Source organism: Chelonoidis abingdonii, chromosome 2 (assembly GCF_003597395.2).
Source record: "Chelonoidis abingdonii isolate Lonesome George chromosome 2, CheloAbing_2.0, whole genome shotgun sequence".
Taxonomy (NCBI): Eukaryota; Metazoa; Chordata; order Testudines; family Testudinidae; genus Chelonoidis; species Chelonoidis abingdonii.
Window position 1 is genome coordinate 79,551,967 of NC_133770.1, and position 16,181 is coordinate 79,568,147.

Here is a 16,181-nt window from a genome sequence, read left to right on the forward strand (position 1 = left end):
TTCTCACCCCCCCCTCCCCTGCTGCCCTTCACAGTCCTAAATCCCAGCCTGGAGCATGCTCCTATGCCTCAAACTCCCCAACCCCACCCCAGAGCCTGCACCCCCATCCGCAGCCCACTCCCCAGCCCAGAATCTCCTTCCGCACCCTGAACTCCTCATTTCTGGCCCCACTTCAGTGCCCACATCCCCAACCAGAGCCCTTCGTCCTGCACCCCAACCCCAATTTTGTGAGCATTCATGGCTCGCCATACAATTTCTATTCCCAGATGTGGCCGTCGGGCCAAACATTTTGCCCACCCCTGTCATAGGGTCATTATAGATTCAGACCAATTTCCTACACCTTCTACATCTACAACGATAATTGATGTTGATAATGATGCCCCTGAGGCGCTGCAAGATCCTGAAGTGCCTTTTGAATCATCAAAGATTAAACTATGTTCAGTATAGTTTTAGTGTTAAGTGTATTTTTAATGATCTAGGTGTATGCCATGCACTGCCCATAGTGATATGTAGTGTCATAATATAACCTATTGTATAGAAAACTTTACCTGTATAACCCTAAGGCCTGGTCTGTGTTGGGGGGGGGGGGAGGGAGATCGATCTAAGTTATGCAACTTCAGCTACGTACTTAGATCGACTTACCATGGTGTCTTCACCATGCTCCCGCGTCGACACTGCCTGCTCCTCTTGTGGTAGTGGAGTACAGGAGTCAACGGGAAAGCGCTTGGAGGGTCGATTTATTGCGTCTAGACTAGACACGATAAATTGATCCCCGCTGGATCGATCGCTGCCTGCCGTTCCACTGGGTAGTGTACACATACCCTAAGTGCTTCAAGAAACCAACCACTGTGCAGTGCAGTACTACTACAGGATTGGTGAATACCTGCATACTGTACTATTGTGTTTTATACTTTATTCACTTTATTATATTCTAATTCTTTGAAAATTGGTATTCCATTGATAAGTATAGTTCTCAGTTAACCAGAATATTTTATTAACCGACAAGCCTCATTCCCCCAACATGCCAGATAACAAAGTTTTTACTGTAAAATTTTAGAGCCTACAAGTCCACTGAGTCCTATTTCTTGTTCAGCCAATCGCTCAGACAAAAAAGCTTATGTTTGCAGGAGACAATGCTGCCCACTTCTTGTTCACAATGTCACCTGAAAGTGAGAACCGGTGTTTGCATGGCACTTTTGTAACCAGCGTCGTAAGATATTTACGTGCTTGATGCATTAAAGATTCACATGTCCCTTCGTGCTTTAACTACTATTCCAGAGGACATGCGTCCATGCTGATGACTGGTTCTACTCGATAACAATCCAAAACAGTGTGGATCGACGCATGTTCATTTTCATCGTCTGAGTCAGATACCACCAACAGAAGGTTGATTTTTCTTTTTTGGTGGTTTGGGTTCTGAAGTTTTCACATTGGAGTATTGCTCTTTTAAGACTTCTGAAAGCATGCTCCACACCTAGTCCCTCTCAGATTTCGGAAGGCACTTCTGATTCTTAAACCTTGGGTTGAATGCTATAGTTATCTTTAGAAATCTCACATTGGTACCTTCTTTGCATTTTGTCAAATCTGCAGTGAAAGTGTTCTTAAAACGAACAATGTGCTAAGTCATCGTCCAAAACTACTATAACATGAAACATATGGCAGAAAGTGGGTAAAACAGCAGGAGACATTCAATTCTCCCTCAAGGAGTTTAGTCACAAATGTAATTAACACTTTTTTAATGAGCGTTATCAGCATGGAAGTATGTCCTCTGGAATGGTGGCTGAAGCATGAAGGGACATATGAATGTTTAGCATATCTGGCATGTGAATACCTTGTAATACCAGCTACAAAAGCCTCATGCAAACGCCTGTTCTCACTTTATGGTGACATTGTAAATAAGAAGTGAACTTGTAGGCTCTGAAGTTTTACAGTGTTTTGTTTTGAGTGCAGTTATGTAACAAAAAAATTCTACATTTGTAAGTAGCACTTTCACGATAAAGAGATTGCACTATAGTACTTGTATGAGGTGAATTGAAAAATACTATTTCTTTTGTCATTTTTACAGTGCAAATATTTGTAATAAAAATAATATAAAGTGAGTAGTGTACTCTTTGTATTCTGTGTTGTAATTGAAATCAATATATTTGAAAAAGTAGAAAAACATCTAAAAAGTACTTAATACATTTCAACTGGTATTCTGTTGTTTAAGAGTGCAGTTAAAACTGCAATTAATTTTTTGAGTTAATCGCGTGAGTTAACTGTGATTAATAGACAGCCGAAATTTAAACTTCTGTACACTTGAGGATGGGGGAAGCAAAGTGAGCTAAGAGTAATACTAATGACAAGATTTTCTTAATGAGTATTTGTTGATGTGAAGTCTCAAAATGGAATGTTGATGCTATGGGTGCAGTCTTAGGTGAGATATAAAAGGAAGAAGATAAAGCAATGGCATATCTCAGGGATTTACCAAGCCAGTGAGGTACAAGTATATAGTGCTGCATTTAGTTGTGGACACCTTAATACTGAAGTATGTTTTCAAATGGGGAGGGGGAGTAATTTAAGGGGAAAGAGTGATTCGTAGGCAGTTTGTACTTACCTATCTACGGAGCTACACATAGAATTAGAGAAGTGTAGGACTGCAAGGGACTATGAGAGGTCATTTAGTCCAGTCTCCTGCACTCAAGGCAGGACTGTGTAATCACTAGACCATTCTTGATAGGTTTTTGTTTAACCTGTTCTTAAAAACTTCCAGTGACGGAGATTCCACAATCTTCCAGCACAGTTTGTTCCAGTGCTTAAATACCCTGACAGTTGGGAAGTACTGTCCAACCTAAACCACCCTTGATGCAATTTAAGCCCATTGTTTCTTGTCCTATCTTTAGAGGTTTACAAGAACAATTTTTCGCTCTCTTCCTTATAACCTCTTATTTACTTGAAAACTGTTATCATGTCCCCTCTCAGTCTTCACTTCTCCAAACTAAACAAACCCATTTTTTTCAGGCTTTCTTCATAGGTCATGTTTTCTAGACCTTTAATCATTTTTGTTGCTCTTCTCTGGACTTTCTCCAATTTGTCCCCATCTTTTCTGAAATGTGGCACCCAGAATTGGACACAATACTCCAACTGAGGCCTTATCAACACAGAGTAGCATGGAAGAATTACTTCTCATGTCTTGTTGGCAACTCTTTCTAATCTATCCCAGTATGTTTGGGTGGTGGTGTGTTAGTTTTTTTGGTTTTGTTTTGTGTTTTTTTTTTTTGCAACAGTGTTAAATATGAGTCAATAGTGTATCTTATAATCCGTTATAATCCCCATATCCCTTTCCACAGTACTCCTTCCTAGGCAGTCATTTCCCATTTTGTAAAGTAGGACTTCAGAGTTACGAACACCAGAGTTACAAACTGATCAGTCAACCACACACCTCATATGGAACTGGAGGTACGCAATCAGTCAGCAGCAGACACAACCCTCCCCCCCAAAAAAGCAAATATAGTAGAGTACTGTCTTAAACATAAGATACTAAAAAAATAAAGGGAAAATTTAAAAAAAATTGATAAGGTAAGGCAACTTAATAGGCTTAGATTTCTGTTTAAATTTAATCTTCACTTTGAGTATTTTGTGTTTATAATGCTTGTTTGTGGGGATAAATACAATGTACCTCTAACGTATTTTATCCTAAATTATAGATGTGTATTCTCACTTTTACCTGTATCTTAATATAGTTTTTGTCTTGTAATTAACTGTAATTTTTTTTGATAAACATTAATTTGCTACACTGTAGTCTAGTTGGCCAAGAGACACATTTTGGTAGCCCACATCTAAACTTTATTACCCACATCTGTTTAAAAGCTGAGATACTCGGGTTGTGTTTATGGGGGTCAGGTGGAGGAATGGGCTTTTAAAGAGAGGAATAACCACTCTTTATTCTCTCACTGCTACTTTTGATCTGTTTAATCTCTGATGCCAGTGGTATTTATTTGTGTTAATTGAGTGCCTAGAGGTCCTAACTAAGATTGAGGCCCTGTTGTGCTAATTATTCTACAGCTGCATAGTAGCTATATATAGTTATTTTTTCTTTAAGTTCAGGCTGCCGTAAACAAACTAAAAGTAGCACCATGATCTTGCTTTTTCGTGGCAACTACACTGAATGACATTTACTAGCATTGTGAAATCCATAATCCTTTCAGACTCCGGTAGGCTCTTAAAAGCAGGAGCATAATACTAGTCGTGCTTAGAAATTGCCATACCACATTTGACCAGTAATCCAGCTAGTTCAATGTTGTGTCTGATATTGGCCGGTACTAGATGCTACAGGGAAATGTGTAAGATATCTTGTAGTGGACAGTGATGGAATAACCTGCTCATAATGGAAAGTTTCTCCCAACTCTCTTCAGGTAATGGATGGTTTATGTCCCGAAGCATGATGGCATGAAGTCCCTTAAAAATAAAATGCTCCTAATTTTATCTAATATTTTACTCTGGATGTTCTTATTGTCCATGTAAATTCTATTAGTGCAATTAGTAACAGTGGTGTCCTTGCTTTCTCCAGAGCCATTGTTAATGATTGTGTTCCTGTTGTGAAACTTGCTAAGATCTTTTCAGGATAAATGTGAATAAAAATAGTGTGTAGTATAAATCAATACTATAACTACCTAAATGATGTAATTCTGCTATATTATGTGTCATTACAGATGGGGATAAAAGGAAAATTGAAATGGTTTTTTGAAGTATTATGTAGTAATTCATACTCTTCCTCTTTCCTCTTCTATAGCATATAGCACTTTCTACATTGTGGGCTTAATATTATCCATGCAGATACCTTTTGTGGGCTTTCAGCCAATTAGAACAAGTGAGCACATGGCTGCTGCAGGTAGGAACACTAAAATTTCTTTAATATTTCCAAAAATTTTAATGCATCAAAGAATCCCATGAATTTTTAGTAAAAAAGTTGCTGTTTGCCTCCTTTGTATTATGCAAGTTGTTAAAGAGAAACATGCTATCTAATTAAATTGATACAGATAGAAAATGTTACAATTTAATAAATAGCAGGGGAGATGCCTTTTTAATTGTTACATTATCCTTTTTGTGTGTATGTTAATGGAGGTAGTAAACATTTTACCAGTATTAAACTAGATCTTTTCTCAATCTGAAGTCATGTATTGGTGACTAGATCAACTGTAATTTTGGAACGTAATGTGACTTTTAAGTGTCAAAAACAGTTGTGTATTTGGAATGTTTGGTAGGTGGAATATAACTTCTTCTGAACAACTGAATTTATAAATAATTTAAAATCTTTGATTTTTTTTTCTGAAATAGTTTAGTGTGAAACATTCTAGGTGAGGGATTTTTACATGTTTGTATTCATAGTTTAAATTTGTCAGTCAACTCCTCTTGTATGAAAATTTACTTTAATTTGTGCCAAGATGCAGACCATCTAGTGTTTTCATTTCAGACCTGTGTTTGTTTTTTGCAGAATGGATCATTGGAACAAGTGCCAATGACGACAAACTGGGAATCTTATGGGAAGTAGTGTCCCCTGACTCCTCAGTAGAGGAGTGCCTTCCCTTTATCAAGAGCAACATTTTTAATTCTTTAAAGATACATGAGTGATCTAACTTGCAAATTAGTCTTGTGGATCACGTATCAAATGAGCATAGGTGTTAATGGGTTCTTGGCCAGAATAAGCATTGCAGTAGTCGTCTTAAAAGGTCATACAGTGTATTTCCCAGAATTCCAACATAGGCTGTGTCTGCCCTACAGACCTTACAGCAACACAGCTGTACCACTGCAGCTGCGCCATTGTAAGGTCTCCCGTATAGCCCCTATATGCTGACAGGAGAGCGTCTCCCGCTGATATAGCGCTGTCCACACCAGCACTTTTGTCAGTGACACTTATGTCGGTCAGGGGGGGGATTCATACCCCTGACGGACAAAAGTGCTAGTGTCGACAAAGCCGTGGTGAAAGGATTCCACAGCTCTACCAGCTGTTACTTGTTCTACTGGAGAATTTAAACAAGAATTTTCCTCTTTCTTTAACCAGGTGTGTTTGCACTGTTGCAAGCCTATGCCTTTTTGCAGTATTTGAGAGACAGATTAACAAAGCAAGAGTTCCAGACCTTGTTCTTCTTGGGTGTCTCTCTAGCTGCTGGTGTTGTATTCCTTAGTGTCATCTATTTGACATATACAGGTAAGAGACCTCAAATGAGAACTGTGTGTGTACTTCAAAGTGTAGATAAAAGGTGAAGAATGCTCTTAAATTAGCATGGGTAAGAATAATTCTTGTCTGACTAAAACTAAACAATATGTGAACAGATTCTAGGTAGTTGTTACTTACTACTCTTTAGGCCTGTCCTGTAAAACACTGTTGTTCCAACTCTGGGCCTCCTGGACAGGATTTTTTGTGATTGTTATCAAATGTCTGATGTAGGCTAGGATGAGATCATCACCCAGATTGTGACCTCATCCAGATTTGAACCTAAAATAGATAACTAAAACCTAAAGAGGATATCAGTATAATGAAATTCCAGTTGGTCAGTGGCAATCTGTTAAGCATATAGTGGGTTGTTAGACATGTTTTCTTGCTTTTAAAAGAAAAAGTATCTAACTCATCGTTTCTGTTACACATCTGGAAGATGTTTAAATGAGGCAAGCGCGTGTCTGTATTATTTGAAGCCTGTGTGTTTTCTTCTTCACAGTGCACTGAAGATAGAAGTTCAAATTTATATAAGAAAAAAGTCAAAATCTAGGAAACGTGTAGTTTTCTACTGTAATTTGTCCCTTGTCTTTGTAAACTACTGTAAATCATTATTTTCTCAAACAATGAAAAGGAACAGATAAACTAGGTTTTGGGGGGAAAAGTAAAAAAGAGAGAGTATACTGTACAGTTCAAAATTGTGAAAACTGGGGATACGCTTGATAATGTCAAGAAGTCAGAACAGAAAGGTAATGGTTCTCTTCCAAGCCCTGCCCCAAAATAAGATTCACCCACAAGTGATGCTGCTCACAATTTATTGTGCAGATCTTCAATATATGGTCATGCAGACTTTCAGGGCTCTTTGGGTTTGACTCCCTCTCTTTGGGGTCCATGTGAACTCCTGGACTCTATGTACTTTGGATTTAACTTCCACTAGGTGAGGCTTGTGTGTCCCACTAGGCTTGTTGAGTTTGGCTCCCCTTTGAGGGTGCCTGAGATGCCCAGCTATGCTTTTTTATGCTCCTTGGTCATATCTTTTTGATATGGAGAGGGAGGTAGACAATGTCTCTCAGACCTGGTCACTTATGCCAAAATATAATTGAATATCTGAGTTAGCACTCAGTGATATGAAAGTACAGTTGGCACCTCTGGAGCTATTTCAGCTTCTGCAAATGCAGGCATAGCCTCAAAAACATGAGTGCAGTGTAAAGGATGCTATCTCAGCAACCTTAACTGCTAGAGTTACTTTAAAAACATTTTTAAATAAAAGTTAAAATTCTAGAAAATATGGCAGTAAGAAAGAGATGTGCCAGTACACCATACTGATTGAGTCAGAACCCTGATGTCATCGGATCAGGAATTCACACATTACTAATTGGTTTACAAATTGAAGTATGAATTTGTAACATGATGTTTTGTTTTAAAAAAAAAAAAATGCTGCTGACTTCAGTGGTCAAGGCTGTAACAGCAATCTTTTTGTTTTGCTGTTGAGCTGAAAAGTTACAAAAAGAACACACATAGATGTTAACAGATGCTTCCACAACTTGCTGGATTGTGATCTGCCTTCAGATACATGTGAGCAGTTCTGTAGGAACCTACAATATATTTCAATTTAGTAATAGTAAAACTAAATCACCTCTACATCCATTTATAGAGGGTAAAACAAATAATATTGAAAACAGAGGGTAAATATATGTATCTCTATGATTAAACAGAAGTTGTGGTTTAGGGGAAGTAAACTCATGTACACAAATTTTCCCTCACCACCACCTGTTACAGAATAAGAGATTAAAACTTTGAATCAGTTACATTCAGCTGACATGCAGACTTGAGAGAACTTTTTCCTACTCCATGCATTAAGCCATATGGATTAAAAGGTGAAATTTTATTTTTCATACTTCAGTTTAGTACTTTTCTGTGTTTTCATTAAATGACAAATTGAAATATGACAGGGGAAGGAAAAATAAAATAAAAGTTCTTTCAGCCTGGAGATCTACAGTATCATTGCTTTCTTTTTGTGTTAGAGCCATGTTCAAAAAGCCTGACTCTTTTACATAAGGTTTTATCAGGGTGTCCGAATACTAGTATGCATTCACTGTTGCATGTAGATACTGCAGTGATGGCATTATAGAAATCAAATGTTAGATGAAATGTTGATGACTTCGGAACAGTACTTTGCAAGGGGAGTATTTAGGTAGTCTGTTTTGTTTTATTTTGATTGAATGACTCCCTTCTCCAAATGCTGTAGACTCTTTGATTTTTGGAACTTGTGTCTTCACTAGTACTCCACCTTTTCATGATTTGTTGAGCTGTGTGAGTGATCATGACATATAGTGTAAGTCCTGTAAGGCTGAGAATTCTTAGTTCCTTAAGAGGAGAATCATTAGTTATGCATATAAAGTCTGTTTGACAGAAATAATTCCATAAATTATATGGGCTTTCATTACGGTTTTTTAACTGTTTTAAACTTTCATTGAAATATATATACTTATGCAGACATCTGAAGAAATAGCTAAATCATTATAATTAAATATCTAAGCAGATTAGTTTTTTCCTTGACTTTTTCAGGTTACATTGCTCCATGGAGTGGGAGGTTTTATTCACTGTGGGACACCGGGTAAGTAGAGATAGAGGACTTGTGCATTATTTGTCCTGCTGAAATATAAATCACACACTTTCCATCCCACCTTCCCATCAATAAAAGCTCATATATAAATTTTCTACAAACTGTTTGGCGAGTGCATTTTCATAACCTGTCTTGAAACTGTGACCAATGTAGTTCCAAACATTGACATTTTACTGAGTTTTTCCCTTATTGACAATTGAGAGGGTGTTCCTCAAAATGTTGCCTCTTTTAGATGTTTGTAGATAGTTTTAAAATAGTTGCCACCTACCTATCAAGATTGTAACTTCTGTGGAACTCTTTCTTTGAACCAAAAAAATATTCCCCAACTGAGATTTGAGACACTTGTGTCTATAACATACAGTATCATTAAAAATGTTCCATTAACATTTGGGGACAGATTTTTTTTAAAAAATAGGGCACCTTTAAGTTATACCTGTGCAATATGTACAGACTTAGCAGACTTTGCACAAAACGTACGTGAATCTTTGACAGTTATCTCACACACAGGTTTTTAACACTCTTACATTTAGCATGCATAGGCATATGTCCAGTCTCTGTGAATAATTCTATTTTGAATATCATAAGATATAGGACCATACTATATATTGAAAAGGTACCTCAAATTTCTGCTGAATAAAGTCTTACCATTTTAAATTAAAATGTTTACTTTTAAATTTGCTTTAGAATTCTGATTTATACAATTTTGGCAACTTCATCATTTCAAAATAATTTGAACTGAATTTTTTTTAAACAAGGTATGCGAAAATTCACATCCCGATCATTGCCTCTGTGTCTGAGCATCAGCCTACAACATGGGTTTCCTTCTTTTTTGATCTGCATATTCTCGTGTGTACTTTCCCAGCAGGGCTGTGGTTCTGTATCAAGAACATCAATGATGAAAGAGTCTTTGGTAAGAAGATATTCAAAAATTATTTTCTAGAATCTTGTCTTCATCAAAGTTCTGCTTCGTTTGGTGTGCTTTGCATCCCATAATAAAGTTGGTATGCATTTTGTATTAGAAGAAGGCTTCAACAACTGTGTTGTTGGATAAAGACACTTTTTTGTAAAGTTTGCCGTTGCCATGTAGCGTTGAACACAATTTATAGCAATTTGATTTACTGGAGATGATAAAATATTTTCCAAGAAATAGGACTGAAAATATTACATTTCTTAATATGGTTCAATGTACCAACCTAAACCAGGGCTTTCAAGGCCCCTTAATTCTGCTCCAGCCCTTTGATCCAGCATGAAAGAGGCCAGAGTGCAGGGGTGGGGAACCTAATTTTTTAGTTAATACTTAAATCATATAATCTCTTAGTGAATTCCAAAATTTCCAAATTAAACTAGTGAAGGTCTGGAACAATTTCCATTGCAGATCTTCTTTTCTATTGTTAAAATTTATGACAGTCCACATGGTTGAAACTGTCCTAACAACGTCTAAATAATAGTTGCTATAATAATTTCCCTGTCCAATGTACACAGGGGCTTTTTTTCTTGTGAAAAGCGCTCTTACTATTATAAAGGTATTCTAGAATGACAACATTGTTCTACTGGGGGATCGTGAGGGGGTTACCTTACAGCATTGCTAGCAAAAACAAGTTTAAGTGGTTGAAGGTATGTGCTTGGAATTGAAATGTTGACAACCCCCTGTAAATTTGCAGAATCTTATGACATACATTCACATCAGTTTTTATTTAATTCCTTACAAATTGTAACCTGATTTTTCTGTTTCAGTAAAATATCCAGTCTAAAGCCATTCTGCTGTATTTTTATCAAATGAAATTTACACAATTTTTTCCTTCTACTAGTTCATTTAGAGCGCTTTTTTGGTGAAATGCCACAAGCTGTTAATCAATATCAAAACTCTGCTCTAATTCTCACTAAAAGCTGCAAAGTTATATTTTTAAGAAGCCTTTTGGGGATAAAAAGGGTGTATGTAGATGTAACACAGTCTTTCTAAACTATTCAATAAGAGCTTTTTACAATATTTAGCAAGATGTGTGCTATAAATGTGCATTATATACCAAAATGCTGTCAACCCCATTTAGGGATATTATCTTTATTTCTGAGGCTAATTTAATGACCTAGTAATTTCTTCTGAGAATAGCTGAATGTTATTTTCTAAATGTCATTAATGGACTTCTGTCTCTGCAGTCGCTCTGTATGCAATCAGTGCTGTTTATTTTGCTGGTGTGATGGTTCGCCTAATGTTGACTTTGACTCCAGTGGTCTGTATGCTATCAGCAATTGCTTTCTCCAATGTGTTTGAACACTATTTGGGTGATGATATGAAGAGGGAAAATCCACCAATAGAAGACAGCAGTGATGAGGATGACAAAAGAAACCCAGGCAACTTGTATGACAAGGTGAGCAAAAGAGATTCTGAGTCATTGCTGATATATCCTTATGCTCTTTTATATTAAGCATTACAGATCTTTCACTGGCCTTCATAACAAGGGGCAATATAGTCTGAGGTTCAAAGCTTCAATGTCAGAGCTTTGACAGGCTGAATTTCTTCATCTTAAAGCAAGGATTGCTGCAGTCTGATAAGGCGTGACTATAAAATGGATATAAGACCTTGTGGGATTGTCTCTTCTTGGATGAGAAGTCTTGTATGTGTGTGAAGTATTATTATTAATTTAAACAAGATGCCCTACACACTTCTATTGGATTCCAACCTTAAATGTTCAGTTTTACACATTTTATAATATGAGACCTGTGCAGCATAGGGGGTTCTTCTTACTCCTTTTAACTCTGATCCCTTATAAAGTACAGAGGGATTTGGACTTAAACACACTGACTTCATTCTTAAAACTATCAGCCTTGTCTTGAGAGCCACAACAGTGGAAAAAGTAGAAGGCTGATGGTCAGGATAGATGTGCAGAGGAGCTTGTATCTCCCTGAACTGTGTATCTTAACTCAGTGTGCAGACACTGACCTTGAATTCCAAATACACAAATATAATAAATTGCATTCCAGGCTTTTTTTCCTACTCTAGATATTTCTGGGGAACGCCCTGGAGATCAGAACATAGCCTGTTTTTTGCCCAGTTATTTTACAGCTGTCTATAAACTACTGTTGTAGGTCTGGATCACTGGCATCAAGAAATTCAATATTAATGCGTAGAACAGACACCCACCAATAAGACACTGCAGTCACCCAAGTGTAACCATTTGGGAATCCATGTATTTGGTCCTTCTTCCCAGAAAGGTAGGATTGGAAGTTCATTTTCCTAAAGGATTAGCTGTACAGATTCTATCTTGTCACCCATTTCAGTGTGTATGTGAGGGCACTAAAGGACTCTGAATTAAGGGCCTGATTGAAAGCCTGTTGAGGTCAGTGGAAGGACTCCAATTGATTTCAGTTGGTTTTGGATCAGGGACTGAATCTCCTTTACAGCAAAACTAAAGTCTGCAATCTCACTACTCTCCCCCTGCCTGCTCGAGAAATTAAATGAAGACTGGCTGCAGCTCAAATCTTAGAAGACTACAAACCTGCCTGTTGGTAGAGAAAAACATTTAGCAGAATTAGGTGGGTTGGTGCTACAAGTGTACCATTTATTGATGGTATATGCCTACCTAATACCAGGATAATTTGTAAACTGGGAGTCCTATCAGATCCAACATGGTGCCGATGGAGCAGCGGTAGCCCATAAGGCTTGTCCTAGCTGCATCTAGCTAGGGGCTGTGATTGTTGCTGTCGTTTATATGGACTTAGTGATGCTCAGACCTGCCTTTGTTAGCTCTGGGTAACGTGCCCTAATTAGGGCTACATTTGAAGCTTTAGCTATGAAGAATGTACATCTGTTTCCTTGCCAGCACATATTTGACATGAATTTGCCAAATAGTTTCAGCCAAAAAAATTTCAGGACTTAGATGCCATTCACCAAATGGCTGTAGGAAGAGAAGGTGGTGGTGAGAGCCACCTTCGTAGAAATTTCAGCCTGTTGGTGAAGGCATTCACCCGGAATGTTGGAGACCCAGTTCGTCTATCCACTGACTTCAGTGGTCTTTGAATCTGGCCCTTAGCTCAGAGTTATCATTCAGTTTTTCTTGTTGAAGCTGTTCCACTCTGAATAAATGAAGCCATTGGAGGAGGGCCTTGAACTTGGGTCTCCCACATCTTAGGTGAGCGCCTTACCACCAGACTCTAGAGTTATTCTCACTGTCTTCCTCTGGCATTCATTGTCATTCATAGTGGCAATGCATAGTTCTTTGACCAGAGAAATAGAGTGAAAATGACACTGTAGTTAAGCACCCATTTCTAATCTCCTAGTGCTCAGACCCATTTTCCTTACAGGAGTTATTCACCTGGGACAAACTTCAAAAGTGCCTAAGCAATTTAGAAGTCTAAATCCTATTGAAAGTCAGTTTTACCCCGGGAGATTATGTAGTGGCCTAAAGATTAAAGAAAAATGTATTTAGTGTTTTGGCTTCCCTGGGGAGTGTTTCACAAACCAGAAAGTGGTGTGCAGGCTATAACACAATTACAAGCTTGCTGAGTTGAAGTCAGAATATTTTATTTGCTATGCAAATATTTTTGTTTTTTCTACATAGCAAATTTTGCCATTATTTTCTCTCAAATACAGTGAAAAGTAAAGGATTATATATTTTATGAAAAGATCATCTTCATAAACTTTACATTGCCTTTTTCCTGCTTATGAGGAAGATGGCTGCACATGGCTCCTTGATATTTGTGGTTTTGGCTAGGTTTGTATTGTAATACAGGAGACTTGGTTATCTTTCCTTAACTTTTTTTTTCTTGCAGCAAATATAACAACTTTTTTCCCTCACCTCACCCTGCCTCAAAAAGATACTTAAGCCTCATCTTTCCTTTTGTCACATCTAAAACAAACTGGAACACACCACAGAGGTTCTTGTTTTTCTGAGGCAGAATTCAGAAACCCATGCTACTTTCTGCAGGTTTATAAAGTTAACCAAAATACTGTGCAAGAGGAATATCTCCTACCTACCCTTCACAATGGCAAGCTTTGTTTTTTGTAGCTCTTCTCAACTACAGAGGCCTTATTTTCATCTCTTTCTTTGCTTTGCACTCAACTGTCACCTCAACAAGGCTCTGAAGCATTCATCTGATGTGAACATTTTATGCTATTAAGGAAGATTTTAGATGAAGAATCCATTTTACATGGTGCTGGATGTAAAAATCTCCCTGTACATATTCAGATTTGAACTACTTCATTGATCTTTTTATTTACATGATATTATGAGTTGGCAATGGTGTAGAGAAAGCTATTGGGTTCATTGCCATGGCCAGAAAAACATCTTTTATATCTGAGCTGCTGTAACAGTTCAATTTATGTTTATTCAGGCAGGTAAAGTGAGGAAGCATGTATCTGAACAGGAAAAAACAGAAGAAGGATTGGGTCCCAACATCAAGAGTATTGTTACTATGTTGATGCTGATGTTGTTGATGATGTTTGCTGTCCATTGCACTTGGGTAACTAGCAATGCATACTCCAGTCCTAGTGTTGTTCTGGCTTCATACAATCATGATGGGTAAGAAAGCACTGTATATTTGAAGGCAATTTGTAAAGGCAAATTTAAAAAAAAAAGTTGTTGGGCTCTTGGGATTGGTATCTTGAGTTGTTTTCCCTTCCCTTTCAGCTTCTTCCATTCTATTTCTGTAATCTCAGATGGGACCTAAATATCCAATTTCTAATTCTCCCCCCCCCCCCCCGCCATCCCAACAAAATGGTAAAACTAGTTTTATGTAGTCAGAAGTAAAAACATCAAAATACTTGACTGACTTAATTTAAAAACAATTTGTAAGCTAGCTTGTGTTTACAGATAATGTAACAGATGCCCATAGTTCATCCAAGTATAAACTCTGTACTTGAATGTACTATTCAAAATACAATTTTGTGAACCCCTTCAAAAGTTTTGTTTTCTGACTAGCCAACTGTCATCAAGTTAATCAGAGCTCTTGAGTGCATGTCATCAGCAAACTTACTTTAGAAGAATTGTGTGTGTATGCAGATTGTTTTGAGCATCTCCACAAAGCAGTAGTCGTCTTGTGGTTAAATTGGCGCTGACATTAGTTTGAATATAGGCTAAACTGATACTTCTCTTTCAGCACTCGGAACATCCTGGATGATTTCAGAGAAGCATACTATTGGCTAAGACAAAATACAGATGAACATGCTCGAGTAATGTCTTGGTGGGACTATGGCTATCAGATAGCAGGAATGGCCAATCGGACTACTTTAGTTGATAACAATACCTGGAACAACAGCCACATAGCCCTGGTAAGGAAGGTAGTTTTATATACTCAGAGGTTAAAAACATCAAAATATCTGGCTGACTTTTACTCTAAAAACAATTTTATGTTGTTTACGCATAGCGTGGTTTTAAGAGAATTGCTATAGAATGAGGGATGGAAGGGGCACAGAAAGGTTTGGCATATGTTAGAACTCCAGTGTGAAAGATTGCTTTCCAAATTAAAGAGTTAGAATGTTTTTAATTCACATACAAAATATCTAAATCTAAACAGTATGATCAGAATATGAAAACAGTGGTGCTGATTCAATCTTGCATTACACTGAGGTAAAAAATACATGCTGCAACTAGATTGTCATGGAGAAAAATTATTAGACACTAGAACTGGGTAATCTTGAAATCTAATTTGATAGTTGATTTTTTTTCCCCCTTAAATTATCTTTAAATAAAAGATTATTCTGAGAATTAAGACTGTGCATCAAAATAGGGAAATGTAAATTTGTAGATATCTAAACTTGAAGCCCTCCCACAATATAACTCCTTTTGGCAGTTTTCTGTTCCTCTTCTATTTCCTAGAGCCTCCTGACTGCTACATGGATGGGTAGGTTGGTCTCTGCTAATGTAGCCCTCCTTGGACTCTGTTTTTGAATCACTTTCCCCAGTAATTAGCTCCAGAACTGGTCATCTGCTACTCAGTTTTGCTAAGCAGCGTTAAAGTGAAATTGACCTACTTCATCAGTTTCACTGCTGCCTACTAGATTCTGAATACTCTGTGAAAACTGACAAGATTCAGTTAAGTTTTTACTCAGCTGAAACTTGGGAAAGCTCTGAGCAGCAAGAGAGGCATCAGAGCTGTCTGTGCAGACTCGGGAAGACAGCATTATATGTTACGGTTGGTTAATAGTTGGAATGTTTTTCTTCAGAATTGGAAGGGATAGGCACTGTGCGTGTGTGTGTATGTATGTGTGTATATATATAAAATAAAATTCCCCTCTCACCCCTATGGGTGGTATGTGTCTTCCTCAACTTCGGGTCCTCTACCAGAGGCCTGGGAGTTTGAGGGTTCTGCGCAGTATCTTAGCTGTTCCTAGCACTGCACTCTTCTGGACAGAGAGCTCTGATGTTG

At 37.6% G+C, this 16,181-nt stretch overlaps 1 protein-coding gene across 1 annotated transcript in view; it reads left to right on the plus strand.

The window, feature by feature from the left end:
* STT3B (STT3 oligosaccharyltransferase complex catalytic subunit B) overlaps window positions 1-16,181 on the plus strand; it is a 92,763-nt gene that overhangs the window by 63,527 nt on the left and 13,055 nt on the right. The window contains exons 6-12 of the mRNA XM_032784155.2: window positions 4,772-4,870; window positions 6,041-6,187; window positions 8,762-8,810; window positions 9,575-9,729; window positions 10,974-11,185; window positions 14,148-14,335; window positions 14,913-15,084. Coding sequence (XP_032640046.1) covers window positions 4,772-4,870; window positions 6,041-6,187; window positions 8,762-8,810; window positions 9,575-9,729; window positions 10,974-11,185; window positions 14,148-14,335; window positions 14,913-15,084 — 1,022 coding nt within the window. The remainder of the gene's footprint in view (window positions 1-4,771; window positions 4,871-6,040; window positions 6,188-8,761; window positions 8,811-9,574; window positions 9,730-10,973; window positions 11,186-14,147; window positions 14,336-14,912; window positions 15,085-16,181) is intronic.